This window comes from Lepidochelys kempii, chromosome 2, assembly GCF_965140285.1.
Source record: "Lepidochelys kempii isolate rLepKem1 chromosome 2, rLepKem1.hap1, whole genome shotgun sequence".
In the NCBI taxonomy this organism is placed as follows: Eukaryota; Metazoa; Chordata; order Testudines; family Cheloniidae; genus Lepidochelys; species Lepidochelys kempii.
The window spans coordinates 177,290,093-177,313,076 of NC_136381.1; the positions used below are offsets into that span (position 1 = coordinate 177,290,093).

The 22,984-nt window shown below is 39.1% G+C and overlaps 1 protein-coding gene across 1 annotated transcript in view; it reads left to right on the forward strand.

Moving 5' to 3' along the window:
- Positions 1-22,984, forward strand: part of GLI3 (GLI family zinc finger 3) — a 243,783-nt gene that overhangs the window by 111,620 nt on the left and 109,179 nt on the right. The window contains exon 4 of the mRNA XM_073332835.2: positions 20,426-20,531. Within this exon, the coding sequence (XP_073188936.1) occupies positions 20,426-20,531 (106 nt within the window). The remainder of the gene's footprint in view (positions 1-20,425; positions 20,532-22,984) is intronic.

Below are 22,984 nucleotides of genomic sequence, written 5' to 3' on the forward strand. Positions count from 1 at the left end.
GTTAACTCTGTGTGTTCACATTCTACTATCAAGAAGCACATTGCTGAACTCAAATGTGATTGAAAGTCTCTTGATGATGACCTTGGGTTTGGGCATCCAGTGAGAGGTCATTGTTACCAAAGAAATGTCACTCCAAGTTAAACCTTTAGAGTTGCAGAATAGACCATCAGGAGTGACTCATATTAGTGCTTAACTGGATATTTGTGTTTGTTCAGTGGGCATTTTTCATGTTTATCCTTCTTCAAAGTGAATTCACAGGAATTTTACATACTTTTATTTTTACTTAATTACATTGACTTTTGTTGTTGCCACAAACCAGATGGACAGACTGACGTTAATGTAAGAAGTTGAAAGAGAGAAAGAAGTAAAAGAAATAAGGCTCATTGAGCAAGAATCTTGACTAGTGGTTAGAACAGGGAAGAAACATTACTCTGAAGTTCAAATCCTGGCTCTGTCACTGACTGGCTATGTGACTTTGGTCAAAGTCTCACTGCACCCAGGATTGTCTTCTTTGGGAGGCCCAGTGAGATGGTTGCTTTGCTCTCCTTATTCCAAAATTTAACTGATTAATTTTAAATAGGAAGGGGGATCTGCTGCAGAAGTAGATTCCAGCTACTGCTGAAGTATGTAGACACCTGTTGTGGTTATGTTATTAATTATTGCTCGATTATTCGTTATATTACTAATCTTAACACAAAATCGCTCCCCATTCAAATCCCTCCCCAGATTCCTCCCTACTTCTTGCACCATACGTACAAGGAAGGAGTTTCACTTTTTATAGATTGCTGGGTCAGCAGGGAGAAAGTCATTATATCCACTTCTGAGTTTTTTAGTGCATCCTGTCTTCAAGAATCTAAACTCTTTGGGCAGGACACTGTCTTAATTTTTGTGTATTGTACAGAGCTGAGCTCATCAGTAGTGAACAAATAATCTTTATGGTGCCATTTGAAAATGTTTTAAAGTTACACTTGTCCAATTAAACTGCATTTCTGGGTGCTGATAGATCTCTGACTGCATCCACTTTTGGGGGGAATGGCCGTGGGGGGAGGGTGTCATTCTTGTGAAGTTTAGCTTTCTCTTTTCATTTTTTCCTCCAACTTTTAAACTGTAGAATTTAGAATATTTTTTAAAATATAAATGCTCCTAATGGCCATCCCATTAATTTGCCCCCACACAGAGATCTTCCTTTTCTGTGAAGGAAATGCAGTAAATATAGGAACGTCAATTCATTAAATTTCACCAACTCTAAGTTGTGTCATTTTTTTCCTTTTCCATTCTTTCCAGTTTAATTAACCCTTTTCTTTCCTCTTACCTCTGGCTCATTCTATCTCATTTGTATTTCTCATTTGTTAGTTTTCTTTTTTCTTTTCTTCTTTTTAGTGCCTTTTTAAAAACTTCTTTGGAAAGGAGGATCTTCTTTCCCCTCAATTCTCCATTTCGTATTCACCTCCCCTGCTATCAATTATCTATTCATTGTGTTCCTTCCCAGAGTACATTGTCTCTTCCTCCTTGTTCCCCTTTGGTTGATCTCTGTATCCTTTTACTCCTTCCATTCTCATTCACCCCTTTGGTTTCCCTTTATTTCATTTTCTCTTACTGATCCTACTTCACCTCATTCATCCCTCACCCCCAGTGTCTCCCTAACCCAGTGATGGGAAACCTGCGGACCATCAAGGTAATCCACTGGCAGCCCGTGAGACAGTTTGTTTACATTGACTGTCTGCAGGCATGTCTGCCCGCAGCTCCCAGTGGCTGCGGTTCGCCATTCCCAGCCAATGGTAGCTGCAGGAAGTGACGGCCAGCATGTCCCTGTGGCCCACGCCGCTTCCCGCAGCTCCCATTGGCTGGGAATGCTGAACAGCAGCCACTGAGAACTGTGGGCGGCAGTGCCTGCAGATGGTCAGTGTAAACAACCTGTTTTGTGGCCTGCCAGCGGATTACCCTGGTGAGCCGCAGGTTGTCCACCACTACCCTAACCCCTCTCTCTGTTTTACATTAGAAAATGAGATTGACCTAGCTTCGTCACTCAGGAGCATGAAAAATCCACAACTCCAGAGTGACGTAGTTAACCCGACCTGAGTTGTTGGGTAGACAACACTAGGTTAATAGAAGAATTCTTCCTAGCTATGGCCTCCTGTCGCTGTAGTGTGTGTACACTGATACAGGTGTGTCACTGTAGCATTTTAAGTGTAGAAATAACTCAAGACCCCACCTCTACATTCTTTACCCTCCTAAGGTAGACCTTATCTCTCCTCTTCTTCCATCATCTGCCACCCACTTGGTGCCTCTTCTCTCCTTTTCCCCTTCATTGATGTTCCATCCTCTTTTCCCCTGCCCAAAATGCTACAATTCACCTCTCTACCACTGAGGCTGTGGTGGAGGCTGGGCCTCCCACTATTTCTAAGTCCCCTCTATTTACTCTTTTCTGCTGCTTCCACAGCTGTTGTGGATGGGAGGATGCTGGATTTTCTTATTTTCTGTTTCCTCCTCCCATGTGTCAGCTCCCCGCTGCTGAACATCCTTTTTCACTGAGCTGCCTTTGCTTGGGTCAAGAAGATGATGCTCTAGAAGCTCAGAGAAGGAGCTGGCCCAGATGCAGGCAGCTGGCTGGTACCTGTGGGGAGAACTTGTAGTATCCTTATCCCCTGCAGTGGCAGGTTCCATTCTACCAACCCACCAAAACCATGCATCCTTTGCGGGGCAGATGATAGAAGATAAAGGCTGAGTGATTTATCATGGAGAAATAAAGCCCAATTCTACCGTCATATAGATATGCTCAACTCCCTTTGATTTTCATAGGTGTATCTGAGGGTGGAATCTGGCCTTATCAGTGCAAAGTAGTGTTATCATTAATAGTCGAAATAAAGATGCGGGTGGGGGAGGAAGGAATAGAAAATGTTAGTTGTCTGAGAGTCTGGAAGCTTCTTTGGGCCTGGTCCTCCACTGCCTTGTACTTTATGTAGTCATTTACACCAAGGACACTTTAAAGATAAGAATTAAGCAGATTTAAGCTCATAGCTGAATATTCAGGCGAACTAAAGGCTGCAATAGAGGAATAGCTGGGGTATTTTAAAGAAAAGTTCTACAGAAGTCGTCTGTTTCAAGTTGGAGGTGGGGGAATGGCATAATAAAAAATAAATTGGTTTTCCCTTTTGAATTAGAAATGCCTCAGGCCATAAGCATCTTGAAAGAAATTAATCTATTTTTCTTTTACCTTTCTGAACAGATCAACCAGAATTGTTTGAAAAATAATATTGTTAGTAAGTAACCCCTGAGAGTCGCAGGGTTTGGCATTCCCTTCATTAGTATTACTACAGCAACCCCAAGGTGTTACATTGGACGTCCCCAATTCCTGGCACCAAAGGGTTAATTTTATTAGCTTTCAGAGAAATATGTTTAGAAGATATTTTAGCTACAAAAACCCAGCTTGTGTTACCAGGTAATAGTGCATTTTCTATTTACCCTTGGTCTGATGGCCACTCAAATTGCTGAGTTAGTCTTTGTTATTGAAAGGCTCTAACCTCTCTCTCCAGTTAAAGCTGCAACTCGTTTTTCCATTTTAAGCCTGATAGCAACATCCTCAAAAAGAACCTTTCCATTTCATATCCTGCGATATATAAACCTCATAGGCCTAGATCATTAATGTGTTAAAAAACCTCAAAGTTTAATATGATGGGAAATATCATACTTTGTATTGGTTTCAGAGTAACAGCCGTGTTAGTCTGTATTCGCAAAAAGAAAAGGAGTACTTGTGGCACCTTAGAGACTAACCAATTTATTTGAGCATGAGCTTTTATTTGAGCATGAGCTTTCGTGAGCTACAGCTCACGAAAGCTCATGCTCAAATAAATTGGTTAGTCTCTAAGGTGCCACTCTTTTTGCGTATACTTTGTATTGGAGACAAGTTTGTCACCAAGTATAAAACCAATGATCTATGGTGCATAATTTTGATACTCCATCAAAAAGTTGTACAAATAGTGAGTTTCCCTATTTAAGGTGTTCTCAGCAATGGCCCACAGACATCCTAAGGATCTTAAAAGAATATCTTGATTGGAAAATTTGCAAAGTAGATATGCTGTACTGCCCACCCTAAGTATTCAAAAATGATGAGATTGGCTTAAAAATTGTGGGTGTTTTTGAATACATTTTGAATCTTTTTTATTTGCCTGCTGGATTTGGAGCCTTTAAGGGTCACATTTCAACTTTTCTCCATAACCGTAAGAGCTGGAAACTTAAGTATTTTTAAAAAAAGGACCCTGAGATTCTTATATAATTACCCAACATTAGGCGCTGAGACTTCAAAGAAAACAGCAAATATTGCAAGATTTGCAATAAAATTATGAGAGTTGACAACATTGGGGGTGAAATTCTTGCTCCATCGAAATAAATGGTAAAACATCCATTGACTTTAGTGGGGCCAGGACTTTACCCGTGTATGAAGGGAACAAAAAATGGATGATGGGAGGCAAAGGTTGCTACAAGTGTACAGCTATGGTTGTTTGAGTGCTTTAACTCTTAATTTCCATACTTTCAAATGTTTTTTTTTTTAAATAGTAACCTTAACTCTTCGTTTCCTAGTTTTTGAATGGTTCTTTTTGATAATTGCAACATTCTTTATGTGCAGCTCTTTTTCTAGCAGTTTAACAACTTTGCAACTCATTTAAGCTGTAATGTCTCTCTTGACTACTTTGTTTCCTTTTATGTATGATCAAGTTTAACATTAAATAATTATGTGGATGCGGTAGCCACTCTGTAGCTAAGGATGAGACTCGCTTTCTGTTACAGGGCCAATTTGCCACCACACATCACTGAGGCAATACTGATTATCCAGTTTAAGGGGTTCAGACTAAACTGTACTTCTATATTGTCATTAATGTTATTGTTTCATAACTGGCCTTTAGCTGGAAATGGACAGTTAGCCATTCTATTTTTGCCTGTACAGCAGCGCTGATAGGCATCAGAAGCTTCCAGCCCTGCAGATAATCTCTTTCTGGGGTTATCATTTACTTACAAATAGATGTGTGAAGTATTTGTGAAAAGGCTTTTGAAGTGAAGTTCCACATGGTTGCTGCTTAGAGCTGAAGACAAGGAAGTGTTTACACAGGGGCAGAGGGTTTCTCTGCCCAGTGTGATTCTTCTCAAGTGCTAGTATTCTATGGCTAAACTGTTTGCCTTTTTAATGAAGTGAACTGTTTGTTTGAAATATGTGGTAGAAGGTATTTAAACGGGGACTAAAGTAAACTTTAGAGCTGTTCAAATAAGCCACGCATATCTGCTTTGTGAAGTGAAGGAAAACGATTTGGCTGTAGCTTACCTCTGGGAAGAGTAGTTAGGGAACTGTTTAAACTGGGCTGAAACGGATGTTGCTGAAACCTCCTATAGGCGTTTTGTAATAACTGCTGCTCATGTAGGGGATTCTTCAGGATGTTGCCATGAAGGGGAGGGGCTGCCAGGTGAATTTTACATGATTATTCTGGTTTAAAAACAGGATTTATTCATTAGCTGTGAAAACTCAGCTACATTTAAATTTGATTAAAACCATCCTAATTAGGACTGAGGAGAGCCATCATATGCTGTGGCCTTTATAACATCATTGGAAACCCAAAGTCCGCTCTTTGAAATAAGATCATGTCAGAATATATGAACATCTGTTTCTGCCTAGCCAGATGGAGGCTAGGAGCATAACTTATACTGCAAAACCTTGTTGTAGAGAGGAGAACAGGAATCTGAGGAAGGTAGTAACAAGCAAACTTGTATCTTGTTTTTGGCAAACAGCTAGCTGACAATGGTTGGTACAAGGCATGGAACACATATTGCAATGAAGTTTTTGACCTAACCACAAACACAAGTTTTGAGAGGAAGGAAGGTCTGAGGGGAAAGATGGTCTTGTGGTTATGTCATTGAACTGGGTCTCAGTAGTCTCCAATTCTATTCCTGACTCTGGCACAGTCTTCCCTTGGGTGCATCAGTTAATCTCTGCCTCAATGTGCCATCTGTAAAATGTGGATAATAATGCTTCATTTCTTTCTGCCTTTGTCCTCTCTATTTAAATTAACCTCTTCAGCACCATCTCTTAGTACGGTATGTTTCTCTACAGATCCTAGTAGAATGGGGCCTTGATCCTAGTTGGGGGCCTTTATACCCTTTTGTAACATAAAATAACATATAATCAATAAATAAGAATGTGTGACTGTGTGCAGTTTAGGAGTAGAGGTTTCTAGCTCAAAACGATAAAGGCCACATATTCCCACCTCTTTTTTTTTTGGTTGGAGAAGAAATTCCAAATTTTGTTGAAGCTGTTATACTAGTTTCCCTTGTATCCTTCCTGTGGACACTGGTTAGGAATAAAGTTAGCCGAAACTCTAGATTCCTTAAGCTACGGAAAGATGCATAGAAGCAGGTGTTCAAATCACCAATAGAATGTGGTGCACATCTCTTTAAATGTATGATCTGTTATGTTCAGTGGCATATTTCATGAAAGCAGCATGATGAAATAAGTTGGAAAGCTCAGATACTATAGAGATGGGGGGACCATAAGATCTAGATTGATAGCTGTCAGAGTATCCGTAAACTTTGCAGTTAACAGTTAAAATAATACCTCATTTGTGCTTGGTAAGAAGCTGTAAAACAAACAAAAAGTATTTTTATGCTCCCAGTGTACAATAAATGTGCTAGAATTTCACTAGGTTCCAAAAGATCTTCAGTAGCAGTATAAGAACTGACAGTCCCTTTGATGTGATTGACCAGATAGGGACTGCTGTCATCTCTATCATGACCATTTAAACTTTTGACCTCCAATCTTTGTGTTCAACAGCTTTTTCCATATTGGTGTTAGCATATCTCTCCAAGTGCCCCTGCATTCAGTGGAGCATCAAACAGTTCGGGGTGGGAAACCTGTTGTTTCATGGCTTGGAAGTTTCTCAGACTTGCCAGGCAATGTGGATGACTACAACTGACTCTCCCTTCTAACCAGGGGAGAAAAATAAATTCCATGTGATGCCACCTGCTTATGTGCCATCAGATTGTGTCTGACCCTTGTGCAGAAGTGCGAAAGGGAAGAGAACAAAGAGTCTACCTCTTGTGTCTCCTTGGGCAGGGGGCAGGCAGAATTATTTTTTTTAATTTGTATTGTGGCAATGCCTACAAGCCCCAGTTATGGATCAGGACCCGGGTGTGCTAGATGCTGTACAAACACAGAACGAGAAGATGGTTGCTGCAGTCTGCACTCTCACAAGCTCACAGTGTGCTTCTGAGCACAGGGACAGCTCCCTCCTTGGGCCTCCTAGAGCACTATTGACCCACTAGACAGTGGAGGGAAAGGTGAAGTAATTATTGTTGGTTATTATTTGTACTACTGTAGTGCCTAGAGTGAGGGACTGGGAACCTGTTCTGCTAGTGCTGTATACACATACAACAAAAAGACAGACCCCGCCCCAAAAATCTGTCACATGCTTAAATCGCACACCGTCCCATGTAGAAAAGCTTGTCTAAGTCAGGGACTGGGAGTGGTTGTGTCATTACAAAACCTAAACCTAATTTCCCCAATACTAATCTCCCCCTACTGTTACTCACACCGTCTTGTCAACTGTCTAAAATGGGCCATTCTCATTACCACTTCAAAAGTTATTTTTACTTCCTTGGTATCCTGCTGTCAAATGAATTGTCTCGTTAGACTGACCTCACACTTGGTAAGGCAACTCACATCTTTTCATGTATTTATACCTACTCCTGTATTTTCCACTCCATGCATCTGATGAAGTGGGTTCTAGCCCATGAAACCTTATGCGCAAATACATTTGTTAGTCTCTAAGGTGCCACAAGGACTCCTCATTGTTTTTGCTGATACAGACTAACACAGCTACCACTCTGAAACCTGAATGCTATTGCTATTCATGTACCTGTTTTTTCAGTTTCTGCATTAGAGTTTGAAGAAGTGTTTTCTTTCCACTGCAGTGAAGAGCTCCTGAGGGTGGCTTTCCTTCACCCCACCTTACCTATCCAAGCTTTAGACGTAACATATCATTGTGCAGTAAAAAACTCACTCCCATTGACCTCAAGTCCGTGAGTCCTGCAGGTATAGTTTGGAAAGTTGTCAGGGATGAGGACAGTTTTACTGTCAATAGGTAAGGATTGCCAGAGTTAGCTTCTCTGAGTTGAGATCTTGGGTTTTTTACTCACTGCCTCATTCAGAGAACCATTTTTTTTTTTTTGTTATAAAGTAACACACACGTGCACAGAGCCCCATAAATCAGCAGGTACATGGCTGAAATGTCTCTGCAGTTGAAGGGGTGACATTCTCACCTTTGTCGGTAATGTGGCTCCTTGGTCTGCTTTGGGGGAGCTGTAGCGGATGCTTGAAGCAACAGTATTGTTGGCAATACTCCACCATCAGTTCATAAGCAAAAGAAGAATGTTAGGAGGAAGAAGCAGTCAAGGTGACTTCCTGAGATACTTCTCAAACGTTGTGGAGTGAAAAGAACTTGTACAGCAAATGGAAAAGTGGAAGGGAATATAAAAAGAATATAAAGAGGAAATTAAAGATCATAGAGATGGGTAGCAATGGCGCAAAAAGCAAGAATAACCAACAGGTTAAGGAGAATAAGAAAGGCTTTTTATAAAGATATCAAGGTGGAAAGAAACACAATAGCAAAAGCAAGCTCTTTAATCAATTAGGAGAGGGATGAAATCAGTGGAATTACTAAATAAAGAGACAGAACTACTGAGCTGCTTTTAAGACTGACAAAATATAAAGAGGTTGAACAATTAGAAAGTAATGAAGATTTCTTAAATGTAGCTTTTGTTAAGAGCAGATAAGGGAATATTTGGAAAGGGTGCACATATACCAGACGTCAAGACCAGATGAAACTCATTCTAAGATATGAAGGGAATTATATAGTGAACTTACTGAATCTCTGACAATTATTGTTGAGAAGTCACTGATGACTGGGTGAGACAACAAATGATTTGGAAAAATAAATGTGATACTGAACTTCCAGAGAAAGGAAGGAAATTATTGGAAAGTATTGTCTGGTAATAAATTCAGCTCCTATTAAAATAATGCAAAAAGAAAAGGAGGACTTGTGGCACCTTAGAGACTAACCAATTTATTTGAGCATGAGCTTTCGTGAGCTACAGCTCACTTCATCAGATGCATGCCGTGGAAACTGCAGCAGACTTTATTTATACACAGAGAATATGCACGGCATGCATCTGATGAAGTGAGCTGTAGCTCACGAAAGCTCATGCTCAAATAAATTGGTTAGTCTCTAAGGTGCCACAAGTACTCCTTTTCTTTTTGCGAATACAGACTAACACGGCTGTTACTCTGAAACCTATTAAAATAATGGAAAATGATTAAGAGAAATCATCAATAAAGTCTAAGAATACAGTAGATGTAATGTATTGGGTTTTGGAAAAGCATTTTATGCAGTGTCTCATGAAATCTTATGTGAAAAAATAATTCAAACTGGTTTCCGGTCTAGTGCGGAGAGGTTCGGAAGCTTGCTGTGAATGGGGGTATGAGGGGGAGGGAGGGGAGCTACTGAGACTTGGCAGGGGACCGTGACTGCCAGCTCCAGACTGAGAAGGGGTGTCCCAGCAGTTCTTATTGCCATTCCTCGCTGGCTGGTGCCCAGTGCCCTGTCCTTCCTCCTCACGCCCCTTGGTATCTGGCACCATGTACCAGTGCAGCCCTGCTCCCGATCCCAGTGGTTGGTGCGTGTACTTCTGCCTGTCCACTGCGCAGGGAGTCTCCACTGGGACCTGAAGTGGGGAGAGCTGTCCCTAACTCTTCATGATGGCCAGCCCAATCTTGTGTGCCACTTCAGCCTCTCCTCCAGCTCCCGCTGTGGTCTCTGCTCCCTGCACTCTCAAAGTGGATTAAAATAAGTCACCCGTATTCCAGTATGAATGTGTCCACACATTAAATTATTCAGGAATAGCTCTTGTGCTTTAAATTCACACCCTACCTTAATCCAAATTAACTTTAAAGCGTAGATAAAGCTCTAATAACAAAAGGTCAATTTCTGCAGCCCTTACTCACATTGAGTAGCACCATAGTCCCCTGGCAAATGTAGAGTAGGTTGCTACTCATTGTAAGTGAGAGTGGAAGAATCTGGCACAAAATGGGAAAATGCAAGTTCATAGGCACATTGGGGGGAAATAACTAGAAATGCAGATATTCAGTGGGAGAGAGAAATGTCAGTAATGCTGAAAAACCTATCAATATGTACAGTGAAATTCCAGTTTAAAATATTATAAATCAGTGTGATTTTTTTTAGCCTGCATACACAGGCTTAATGTCCTAGAGCAGAGAGGTGATAACTGTCTCTCTTTCCCAAATTGGAAGGAGTTCAGGGAACAATGAAAAGGAATAAATTGACTGAAGTGTCCAATTTAAAGTGTGCAGATTGTAAGAATGCAATATATCTACATTCTGGGATAGACAAAGAGGGCAAGTGATAGCCATCTGCAAGTGTATGAAGAGTATAAATAACACATAGGGAGAGGAACTCTTTAGGATGGTACAAAGGGAGGTAAAATAATTAGGAGTAATGGGGTTAAGAACAAAATTAGGTTAACTAGCAGGAAAAAATCTTTGACAGTGAGATCCATCAGATTGTAGAAAAACAATGAGGAGTCTGGTGGCACCTTAAAGACTAACATTTATTTGGGCATAAGCTTTTGTGGGTAAAAAACCCCACTTCTTCAGATGCATCAGATGAAGAAGATGTGGGGTTTTTTACCCACGAAAGCTTATGCCCAAATAAATCTATTAGTCTTTAAGGTGCCACCGGATTCCTTGTTGTTTTTGTGGATAGAAACTAACACGGCTACCCCTCTGATACTTGTCAGATTGTGGAATATTCTTCTGTAGAAGCTGAGTTGTTTTTATCTTTAAAAGTAAAAGCTCAATGACCTAATAAGTCTTTTCCATCTCTAATTTCTATCGTTATACAATTTACTTACCAAAGACTCTGAATGTAATTTATATAACTCTTCCAGCCTGTGTTGGCCAATGAAATAAGAGACCTCCACCAGATCATCAGCTGCTGTAAATCGATGTAGACTCATTGACATCTCTGGTGCTACGCTGATTTACATCAGATTAGGATTTGACCTCTGGACTTGCTTTCAAACTTGACTTTGCTACATAGGAGAGAAACACACTAGCAATTTGCATCATATGATTGACTAACTTTTTGTGGCCAGGCTTAATACTTTGTAATCCTTTTAAATGTGTTGAAGTTTATTAGTTGCTCCAAACTGACCTCCATAGGCAGATCCACACTATGTACAAGGACATCTGACATTTTAAAAATGTATTTATAATCTGTATCTTTCCATGAGTACACTGATTTTTGGCTTCCAGACTGTTCTCTTTCCTTGTCTTTGTCTACACTTGCAGCATAGTCACATTTGCAAGCACCATGTTTATACATGCGTCTTGTCAGTGCTAACACAGTCTTCCTGGCCATTGTAGATGGGAATGAACCAGCCTATAAACTGTTTGACAAAATTGTTGTTTGGCAGTTCCCTGTCTGCCCTGGGCAGGGAAGATGTGTTAGCACCCAGCTGCGGAGAACTGTGTGTAAACATTGTGCTGCAGCAGCGTAGTCAGGGCCTTCCTGTATGATTTCACTCTTAATCATCTTCAGTTTGGGTCAGGATTGATTTATTTTTTTAATTCAGTTTTATTTATTTTCTTTTAACACACAGTTTGTAGTTCATCATTCACAGCTGCAGACTCCTATATGTTTGGGTTAACCTGCTTTTAATAACTTTCCGTGCATGTGTTTTCTTTTTGTTTGTTTGTGCCAGATTCTCAGCAGGGAGGTTGAGAATACAGAAGATGTCATCAGGCACATACAGATGGAATCAAAAGACAAGCAGCATTCCAGAGCATCTAGATTAAAGCATTTGACTGGATTGTTGAAAGTTAAATATGGACACTTTTTTTAAAAAAAAATCCTTTTGGGTATGATTTTTAGCTGTGGTAGATGTATTGATGGTAGGGACACAAGAAGTTAGCGGGACAATGGCAGAATAGAAAGCACGTTGCAAGGGAAAAGATAAATTGTTTTTTCACTGAAGAGAGTACATTTGAGGTAACGGAGGCAGGGATGTCTTTTGTCAGTTCCCTGGCAGAGCACAATTTGTCATTTTCTTGCGGAGACCACATTATTAAGTTTGTTAAGAAGCACTGCATGGATCCAGAGGTTACGAAAAAAGATGAGTTGTGGCATACCAAGAGCCAGCTGCATTATAAGAGGTGATGTTCTTTCCAAATAACGTACTTTGTGGCCAAGATGTCTCGTTGGGTTCTCTTCTAGTGTGCTTGGAGTGCAGACACTGACTATATACAACTGTTGTTACATTTAATGGCTTTTTAAACACCAATTTATATAAGAAAGGGAGGCAGTGTCGTCTAGTGGTCACAGCATGACACTGAGATTTGGGATACAATAATTCTATTCCCAACTTTGCCCCCCTGACCTGCAATGTGCCCCTGTGCAACTCTTACCTTTTCAGTGCTTCAGTCTTCCAACATGTAAAATGTACATAATAATGATATGTCCCTACACTGCACTGCTCTACCCATGCAAAACAGCCATAACCAATGGCCAACTAAGATGTTATTATGGCTTTTTTATATTGCCAGTGCAGCACAAAGCAACCTTACTGTACTGATGCATCTGACCTCATACAACTAATAAGTCATGATCCAATCACTGGATTATCATAGGGCCTAATTTGTGTTTGCAAAGTGTTCAGAGATTCTTGGATTAACAGTGTTTTAAATATGTAAATTATTTATTATCATATAAATCAATTATTTTGGATGTGCAGAGTGTTCTGAGCACCAGACGGATGCAATCAAATAGACTTTAAAAAGTTTAGTATTCCAGAAGACAATCTTGCTGCAGTTTTCCTCTGATAGTAGTATTGCAGTGATTGGGAAGAATGATAGTGTTCCAGCTGAAATCAATCCAATAGCTGTTTAGCCAATACCTGCAGCAAATCTGGCATATTAAAGATCTTCCAGTGCCAGTTGATTAAATCATTTCCAGCCACTTTTCTTCTTGATCAGAGATAACAGCTCCTCTTCCAAATGTTTGGTGGGATGATGATTATTATTGTGGAACCACTAAAAATGATACAGCATGTTCCCACAAGGTGTTTGGGTTTACAAACACAGAGGAGGTAAATGAATGACAGGTGTGTAAGATGCCCTGGATTCTTATTTCTTTTCCAAGGTGGGAATCTTTTTCATCAGCAACAACAATCAAAAAGTGGAGCAATATTCCACTTTCTGAGTTTTGTGGTGTTTTTAATATAGAGAAATGAGCTCTGAAAACTCAGGTTGAAGCTGGAGATGGAATTGTAATGATTGAAGTACATTAATGAACATAAAATATAAAAGTGTCATGATCAACCTGAAAGTCACTTTTTTTCCCTGAGTTTTGTACCTACTGTAGTTACAAATAAAACCTAATATTACTGTAACTGAAAGAACTTAGTAAATAGAAGAGAAAAAACTCCACCTCTGCTTTTTCAGTTTATTTACTTTGTGAATTTGACAATATTTTGTGTACAGACAGTTTTCTTGGTTCCCCTCTTAGTCAGTCAGTTAGATTCCAATCCTGAAAAGACTTACGCACATCGTTAACTTAATTTACTTTGAGTGGTCCCATTTACAATCAAGGCTGTGGGACTACTCACAGTTCATGAAGTTAAGCATGAGGATTTGCAGGATTGGGGGTCTTAGTTATAGTTCTCTTTTGATGAGAAGACCCCTTGAAACAAATGGGGAGCAGAAAAACTCATATACACATTTTGAAAGGGAAATTAATGGGCCCTCTTGGAAACTAATTTTGTTTAAAAATTAGCCAGTTGAAAAATATGCAGTTACCAGTGCAGCAGAACTTTCCATTCCAAAAAGTACCATGACTGTTACCATAAAACCAGACAACACCATCAAGGGAAGATAAATTGAAGCAAACATATATGAAGAAATAGTAATGTCCTATAGGACTATGCGAATCAAAATATTAGAAAATTCCCATTGGATGATCAGCTATGCACCAAGGGAAATATAGAAATCTGCTGGCAAAACTGTTCACAATGCAGTGTACTGAAAAAGACATTAAGAAATTGCTATATTTTGCATAGTGGTGTTTTTAGTACATTTTGGGTAACAGTGTTTTATATAGGTAAATTATTTATTATCATAGAAGTCAATTATTTTGGATGTGCAGAGTGTTCTGAGCACCTGGTTCCATTGAAGTCAAAAGCAAAACTCTAACTGACTTCAATGAGGCCAGGATTTCACCCCCAATATGTTATAGTTAGGTTAGGCAGAATTGGATTTTTCTTTTTTTTTATAATTTCAATTAATAATATCAATGTTTAATTTTAAGCATTTTACATTTTTTATCTATTTAAATTTTCACAGTTGTACAAAATTATGGGGAAGTCAAACAACTAGGGGTCAGTTAATAATTAGTTAATGACAGTAGACATTGAGATTCAAAAGTTAAAGCATTATAATATGTAATATATGAAATGTCCCAACATCACGCATAAAAATATTCAAAATAAATAGCCTTAAATCAAATTCTAATAATTTCTCAAGCAGCATTTGTCTTAGTTTGTCCATCTGTAAATTTAGATTAATGATCGAAATATTTTTTGTAAGTTTGTTTGGGTGCAGTGAAATTGACATTTACCGATTTTTAAAAAAAAATCTTATCCTTCCAAGCCTAATTGTATTTTGAGTAAAGTTCTAAACTTGACTTAGTGTTCTCTTGTAGAATTTTGTGAACAGATTTATCTAATGATAAACCACTAAAATGTTACACATACTGAAAACGTGCACTGAATTGCATATTTTGTGTGCCACTCTCTCATAATGCAGCTGCGGAGAGTGGAGCTGCACTTAGCCACTTGAGTTGATTCAAACCTTATACCATAACAAATAGTTTCTCAACTCACTAAAAGTTGAAGCCTATCTTTTCAAAAGCCTAGAGGGTTTGGCAAGAATCTCACCGTGCTTGAGCAAAATGGGATAGTAAATGGTGTTGTCTGTGTGATCAGCCTTACTACCAAAAATTTAACTTGCCAGATCCAAGTGATTTCTAACTGTAGAAGCCCTGTTCCAAAGATCAAGAAATTGATGGAAAGATTCCCATTGACTTCAGAGTGTGTTGGATCTGGATAATGGTTCTTTCACTTTCTCTTGTTGTACTTTCTGCTACTGACTCAGTATTACATAATACCTCTTGGTCTGCTAGAGTCATGCAACCTTCTGCTGCATCTATTAGCAGATCATTGGTAACTCTTAGATCTCTTTAGATCTTAATTATTATTCTTTCTTTATCAAACATGCAAATTTTGATAATTTTCCCCAGTTTCCTTTATTCATTTCTCTTGTTCTTTCAGCGGAGGCATAGGTTACTGAGCTTTAGGGAACAGTGAAAGTCCCTTCTCCTCTCCTAGGTGTTTACCTGGTGGAGTGTGAGATTGATTATTATTTGTGAGGGTTGGTCCTTTTCACTGTACCTGAAGATGTATTTGTAAGAAGGGAATACATAATTTATACATATAAAAATTAAAAAAAACGACATATTTTCTTGAAAAATCTCAGAGATGACATCTACAAAATTGTGTGGAGCTTAAAGTGTTTACCAGTGCTACATTTCTACTCTTATACAACTTACTTACCTGTGCTCTACATTTTTTTTAAAGACCTCCTAATGTTCTCAAGCAGAGGTGGACCTTAAAGATATTTTTGCTTGTGGTATTGGAAAGGAAGACTGCTAAGGCCCCTATTCAACAAAACAAGCTGAAATATGTGTAAGTCATAGAATATCAGGGTTGGAAGGGACCTCAGGAGGTCATCTAGTCCAAAACCCCCTGCTCAAAGCAGGACCAGTCCCCAATTTTTGCCCCAGATCCCTAAATGGCCCCCTCAAGGATTGAACTCACAACCCTGGGTTTAAGCAGGCCAATGCTCAAACCACTGAGCTATCCCTCCCCCCCAAGTTCATCCATTTCAGCACTTAGCCATATGTTTACATCTCATTGAAGTCAATGGGACTGAATCATGTGCTCAAGGGCTTTGATGAATTGGGCCTAAGGCCCTGATTGGGCAGTTGAATCCATACAGATAGATGCTTATGCCCATATGTAGCCCATTGACTTTAGCCGGCCTCTGCACAGATACAAGTCTCTGGCTGCACAGATCTGATTGCAGGATCTGGGCCTGAGTTAATGAAGAACATTTTAAAGCCTTGTCATGGGCTACCCTTGCCTTCATTTCAGCCAAATCTTCCAAGATATAGAATTTTTTTACGAATAATTTCTGAAATACGACATGAAGGGCAAAGTTTGTTAGAAGATGTTGTTGATTCATTATAGTATAATTCCTGCTGATAGTTTTGTTTTATGCATGTTAAATAGCAAGCTCATAAATGTCATATTTTTAGAGCAGTGGTTCTTAACCTTTACTGCAGCCTGCAGCCCTTTGGTTCTCAAAATATGTTCTCGCACCCCTTATCAAAAATTGTAGAAGTAGGTCAGTTCTTTAAACCTAGATATATTTTTTGTTTGTATATTACAGTAATATTAAAAAATGTATAATGTTAATAAATACGTAAGTTTGATTAAACAAAGTAGTTGTACTTACGTGCCTGTGCTTAATTTGTGTTTTTGATGATTTACTTTCTAAAAAAATCTGGCATGTCTCGCACTCCTAGAAAGGGCATCTCACACCCCAGGTTAAGAACCACTGTTTTAGAGCAATTGCCAGATCCTTTTATTAAGGGTCTTTGTGGCTACAGGGTTTGTAGGTAGCCAAGACCTCTGCTAGCAACAGCTACAGATCAGTTGTGACCAGATTCTACCACACAGACAAAGAGCAGTACATTCCTGTACACGTAGTCCCATTCATTCCAATGGGACTACTCTTAGAATAACATACTAGTTAGCATAAATGAATGTGGAGGAATTTGTCCTGTGATGGTCTGGCAGTATCTCTGCTGAAACAATTATTGTGTGAGGTCAGAATGACCAGTAGGAATACAATATGTGTTACAGCTATGCAAACTTTTTACTGTATATTTCAATTTAAATACATGTCAAACAATTACATATTTATAGGGTTTGAAGTGCATTCTAAGTAGAACCTTGGATGATAGGAGCTCTTTCAAATATCTGTTTGATGTGAGCATATTTTCATATAAATATTCAAAGCTGTTCAAAGTAGAACACTTTTGGACCCACAGCATGTAGCATTTACTACTTACCTCTGCATCAAGAAATTATCCGCACATAGTAGATTTTGAATTCCCTCAGTAAAACTGATTCCACTAGTTCTGCACATTATTCTCCCTGTCTCCCATTTAGCATGTTAGTTTGCTGACAGTAGAGTACACAGCACTTAGCAGCTGGTTTGTGGAACCATCAGTCAGGAAATTGTATGATAAATAGGAGGTAGCCAGGTTTAGTGGCACTTTATTCTGCTTCAGCAGTTTTAGCCTGACTTTGGAAAAGTCATCATGAGGTATTTTTCCAAGGGTTGCAACAGGAGATGGCTACAGTGCAGTAACTTATTACACATACGCTTGAGTTATGATGCTCACCAGCTGTATTGTTCATGTGTAAATAATAAACTGTGAGATGGATAATTATGGCAGATGCTAGATATTCAGGTCTGTTCTAGCCATGCGGGGTTGACTTCAACAGTTCTCTGTGCAGTGATGGAATACTTCTCTTTCCAAGACAAAAACCACAAACGAAATGCAGCCAGGACACACAGAGAAACTTAATATTAAAGGACTCAGAAATGTATTCTTTGAGATTTCTGCCTCATTAAATGTCAGTGCAAGATGACAGAGGTTAATGAAATGACTGTATAACACAAACACATTAAATCCTACTTTCTTCATCTGTACAGTTAAGATAGGTCTGGGCTATAGGTAATTTAATATTCAATATTCCAGTCCTGAGACAGAAAATTATAGAAGATCACATTTAACTTTAGGGCTAATCCTGTACATGGCTAAACTGTGTTTAAAGAGGTAAATAGGGGAACTGCGCTCCAGAGTGGAGTTTCAGCCTGGCTCGGCAGGGATGGAAAGTAAGCTGTGCATCTTGCACAGGCTTGTTCACCTTGTGTGAGGTGGGGTATGATGCTATTTGACATGCCTACGGGGATCAGAATCCAGCGCCTTGGGACAAACCTCCCCTGTCCCTTGTTTTCCTCACAGTTACTACTGTGAGAGAGGCAGTGGGGAGAGAGATGTTTGTTGACAGTGGCTAATATGTCGTGGAGGAAAGTAATGTACAGCAGGAGTAGGACCCCTACTCGGCTTACATTATTGCAAATAATAGGCTATGGGGCGGGGAGCACAGCCTACAACAGGATCCCACGCTATGTAGACATCTCTCTGTGCTGCTCCTGCTCCTTCAAACATTTCCCCCTGGTTTCAGGCTGTGTTGTGGCTTCTGGGACTGGTGATCGATGCAAAGTGCATTTCATGCTCGGGAAGCAAGTATCTTCTGGTCCCCCCATAACCACATACTCCTGTGGGATGTATAAATTCCTGGGATTGACTGTGAGCCCTGTAGAAGTCAGCAGGGCTCAGCACAGGTGTAGGAGGGGATCAAATTGCAAGAGTGTAGGTATTTATGTCCAGTTAGTAAAGGAGGGCTAGAATTAGGGCTACCATGACTAGGGTTTCCCTGCTCATGTTAGGAAGCCACAATCACTTTTCAAACAGGATCGGGCCCCAAGTCAGTAAGTGGCAGAAATGCACTGTAACTAAGTGCATTGTAGTTGATACTTAACAAATAGTTGGCACGGGGGCTGGACAGGAAATTTCAAATGTTTCAAAATTGTCATGAAAAATTGGAAATATTTCCTCAGAACTTGTGTGAATTCCCCACCTCCCCCCACCCCATTATCTCTTACACTCCTCCTTTTCTACCAACTGCAGCTGGTTGGAGATCTCAAACATTCAAATTTTTGAGAAAAAACAGAGGCAAAATCCAATTCCTCCCCCTTTTTTTGGAACCTCACCTGGCTTGATGCAATTGTTTTCAGAGATAACGTAATCTAAGGTGGGGATTACATTTAGCTGGATGCAGAAGGAAGAAAATACACATAGAATCTACCCTAAGAGTCATAGCAAGACTGAAAAAGGTCTCTCTAGCTTGGTTTTTCCGACTGATCATAAATAAGAATTTTCTCTTTTTAGAATCCTTTTTAGTAAAACCATGACATTACATAACATCCATTCTCATCTGGTTTTAGGATCACATAAACATAAAATAATTGGTCTGGATAGGTAGGTTTCACCCCCCAGGAGACAATGGGCTTTTCAGTTGTTATGTTGCTGCTTGAACATTGTCTCCTCCATTCAGAATTGTAATGATGCATTAAATAACGTTCTTTACATTAGACAGTTGCAAAGGTATGAAAATGTTGATAGAGATCTATAGTATATTAAAACTAGAGCATCCAAAATGGCAGAGAGCTTTAACTCGAGAATTATGTGGAAAAATGAGAGCTAGATTGTTCTGACCTGTACGCAACCTGTGTAGTGGTGGGTTGGGGACGAGACTGTGAGGAACTGTCCCCTCTTGTGTAATGGATATAAGGGCTGTCTGGAAGTAATAGGAATTGCAGTGGCAGCTTCAGAGTTGGCCCTCCCAGGAACAACTTGCCAGAAATAGGGTGGGGAGTAACCAAAGCCATTTCTCCCCTCCTCTTTACATGCCTGCCAGCAGAGGTGACCAGCTGCATGCAAAGAATATGCTGCATCCTTTTCAAGGCTGAGGAAATGAATCCCCACACCCTGAAGCACATAATTCCTGACGCTTCCCTTCGGTGCGCTGCAGCACAGCGTCTCCTCCAATGCAGCCTTTCCCAATCACGTTTTCCTTCTAACTTAATTGTAATTTACTCCAGATTGTACTTTGTATGCCTGCTGTTTTAGTTGTACATTCCACTGTATCTTTTTTACTACAAGCTATTTGTACTCTATTTTTAGGTCTTTCTTTCAATAAAATTTTTGTTTTAATATGAAAAAAAATAGAACCAGGGATGCTTACAAAAGGTTCAGCAATCCTTTTGATCTGACACTTCACATGTGTGCACTGTAATTATTTATTAAAGGCTTTTTCATGTAATTTGCCATTTAAGATAGAAAAAAGAGTATATGAAAATTAATAAATGAATATTCACGCTCATCTATGCAAATTTTATGGGGCAAAGTTTGTTCAGTTACACCGGCATTGTATTGAGAAAGAAGAAGTTGACCGTACAGCATACAAGAGTTGGCACATAATTTGAGATGTGTAATTAATATTAAAAATTAGCTGCATGATATATTCATATTTGGAAACCTTATTTGTTTTTCAGATCCACCTCACCTTTTTCCAGCATTCCACCCTCCTGTGCCAATTGATGCAAGACATCACGAGGGACGTTACCATTATGAACCATCTCCCATTCCTCCACTGCATGTGTAAGTATTATTTTCCAGATTGTTATATTATGGAGCCTACAACAAGAGACAAATATTGGAATCCTTATGGTACTTAAAACTCTGTGCCTGGAAAGCTTTGCAGCTTTCCTTTTCAAGCTGGAGAGCAAGATTTACGTTTGGAATGCGTCGGGTTTATCTGTTCGTGGATTCACTGAAGCAGAACCAGGCTGGTGCCTTAGGAATGCCTGTTATAATAGGTAGCTGGCAAATGTCACCTATATATTTTGCTGATGTTTATTCTGTGTGCTGTCATTCTATAAATACTAAATTAAAAAGCATAGAGCCCTATAAAATACTGCTAAACAAAATGTGTACTTTCTCTGGATTAGGCTTGGGATTCTTCATAGCTAAAATTTCCTGTAACGTCAAAGCTTTTTCCTAGTGACTGCCATGAAGCATAATGAAATTTTGGGGGAATTTTCATAGCCCCTGTTGTGTGTGTGCACAAGCAGTCAGGTGATTGATGGGAATGTCACCCAAACAAAATGGCAAATGTAATAGAGCACATGGTTTACACAAAGATAAAAGAAAAGAATGCCAGTGATAACGTGCATTAGAAGAAGAGGGGAGAGGAGGAACCCTGTGGAAATAACCATTATCTTATTCTATATGTAGAGAGGAGTATCAGATTTGCAAAATAAAGCAATGATCTTTAGTTGTAATGTTCAGAAAACTGCCATATACCATAAAAAAATGGAGCCATAAGGAAGGCTTACTCCTGTGCTAAAAGTCTTGATATATACATTTAATTATATCTAATAATCACCTCTCTTGTTGAGAAAATAAAAGAAGAAATGCAAAAGTAATACTTTGAAGAATAATGCTAGTTGTTTAGATGGCAGATTGCATCTCCATGGCTATTAGTTACAGCTGTGTAATTACATATATACAGAAGAAAAATGAAGTTGTTTTAAAACAAGTCCTCCTCTGTGAGCAGAATTAATTGATATTAACAATCCTAACTACATGCCCAAGTACACACGCAATATTTTACCAACAGTTTTTTTGGATTAGTCTCCTATTACTGAATTTTAATTTCAGAGCAAATTTGCCTGGAGGGAAGTAATAAATCTGTGTTGCAGTCTTCCTTAGGCATTAAAGGAAAAGTGGGTATTTACAGAATGAAAGAGAGAGCACAGAAACTTGTGATTTATTCCTTAGAGTTTCACTGATACATCAGTAAGTATTTACACCGTAATCAACCATGCAATAAAATACATTAAAATAAAGATTTTGATTTAAACCTACTGTTCAAAAACAGGGACATTTTGAATTAAGGTGGAAGCAACATACAGATTCACCCCTTTCATTCTAGGTTTTGCAATGCATATGAAGCTAGATTCTGATGTAAGCTCTTTAGAGTCCTTCACAGGGTTTCTAAAGTCAGCCTCTGGTTGGAGGCTTAGGGCATGATCCTGCTCTCTTCGAAGTCAAGGGAAATTATGCCCTTGGCTTCAACAAGAGCAAGATTGTCACCGTTACTGTTATTTAATAATACCTGGTATTTAATAGCATCTCTCATTCCAAAGGATACCAAATTGCTCTGCAAACTTATATAATATACTTATACTTATATAATATATACTATATTACTGCAAACTTATATAAACTAATATACAGATTCTGGGCCTGTAGTTTGCCTAGGCAGAGATTTCAAGGATGAGCCCTATTAGGGATCACTTTCCTGTTGCTGAAATGCATTAGTCTCTTGGGTGTATCACAACAGTATTTTACCAGTGCTTAACAACAGAGCAGAGGCAAATTTTAGGTAAGCAGAATGTGGTTACTCAATTTGGAATATGAAGAGGAGTTGGGGTTAAAAACCTATTGTGACAAAAGCGTCACAAATTCTTTAAGAACCATAAATGGTCAATATTTCAGTTTAATGTCTCATCTGAAATGCAACAATACACCCTCTTCATACCACGTTGGGTCAGTGGAATCGGAACTGACTCAGAAGGAAGAGTGCCACTTATTGAATAACCAACACCAATACTTCCTGCAGCACCTTGGACGTCTCCCACAACTGCATAGCTCATAAGAAACAATAGGATTTTAGCATGAGATCATGGGCTGCAGGCAGTTGTTTGAGATGCATGTCATAGTTTCAGCCTTTAACTTTAAAATTAAAATTTCTTTGTTATTGTTTATTTATTTTTGCATAAACTTAAGCAGATTCTTCCCTTCTGTTTGTTTATGCCATTGCTGAAACAATAGGGTATAACATACCCAGTATGTAATGGACCAAATATGATCAGTGTAATTAAATGTCAATATGTCATTAGGTAATTGTACAAAGGAAACTTTCAGACTATAACAGCTTTTTCGTAGGCATTTTCATAGGTTGTAGAGTTTTCAAAAATTCACAGTACTGTATAAACATGATAGACACCAACAGCTATGTCTCTGGTGTAAATCCATCTTTAGGAACA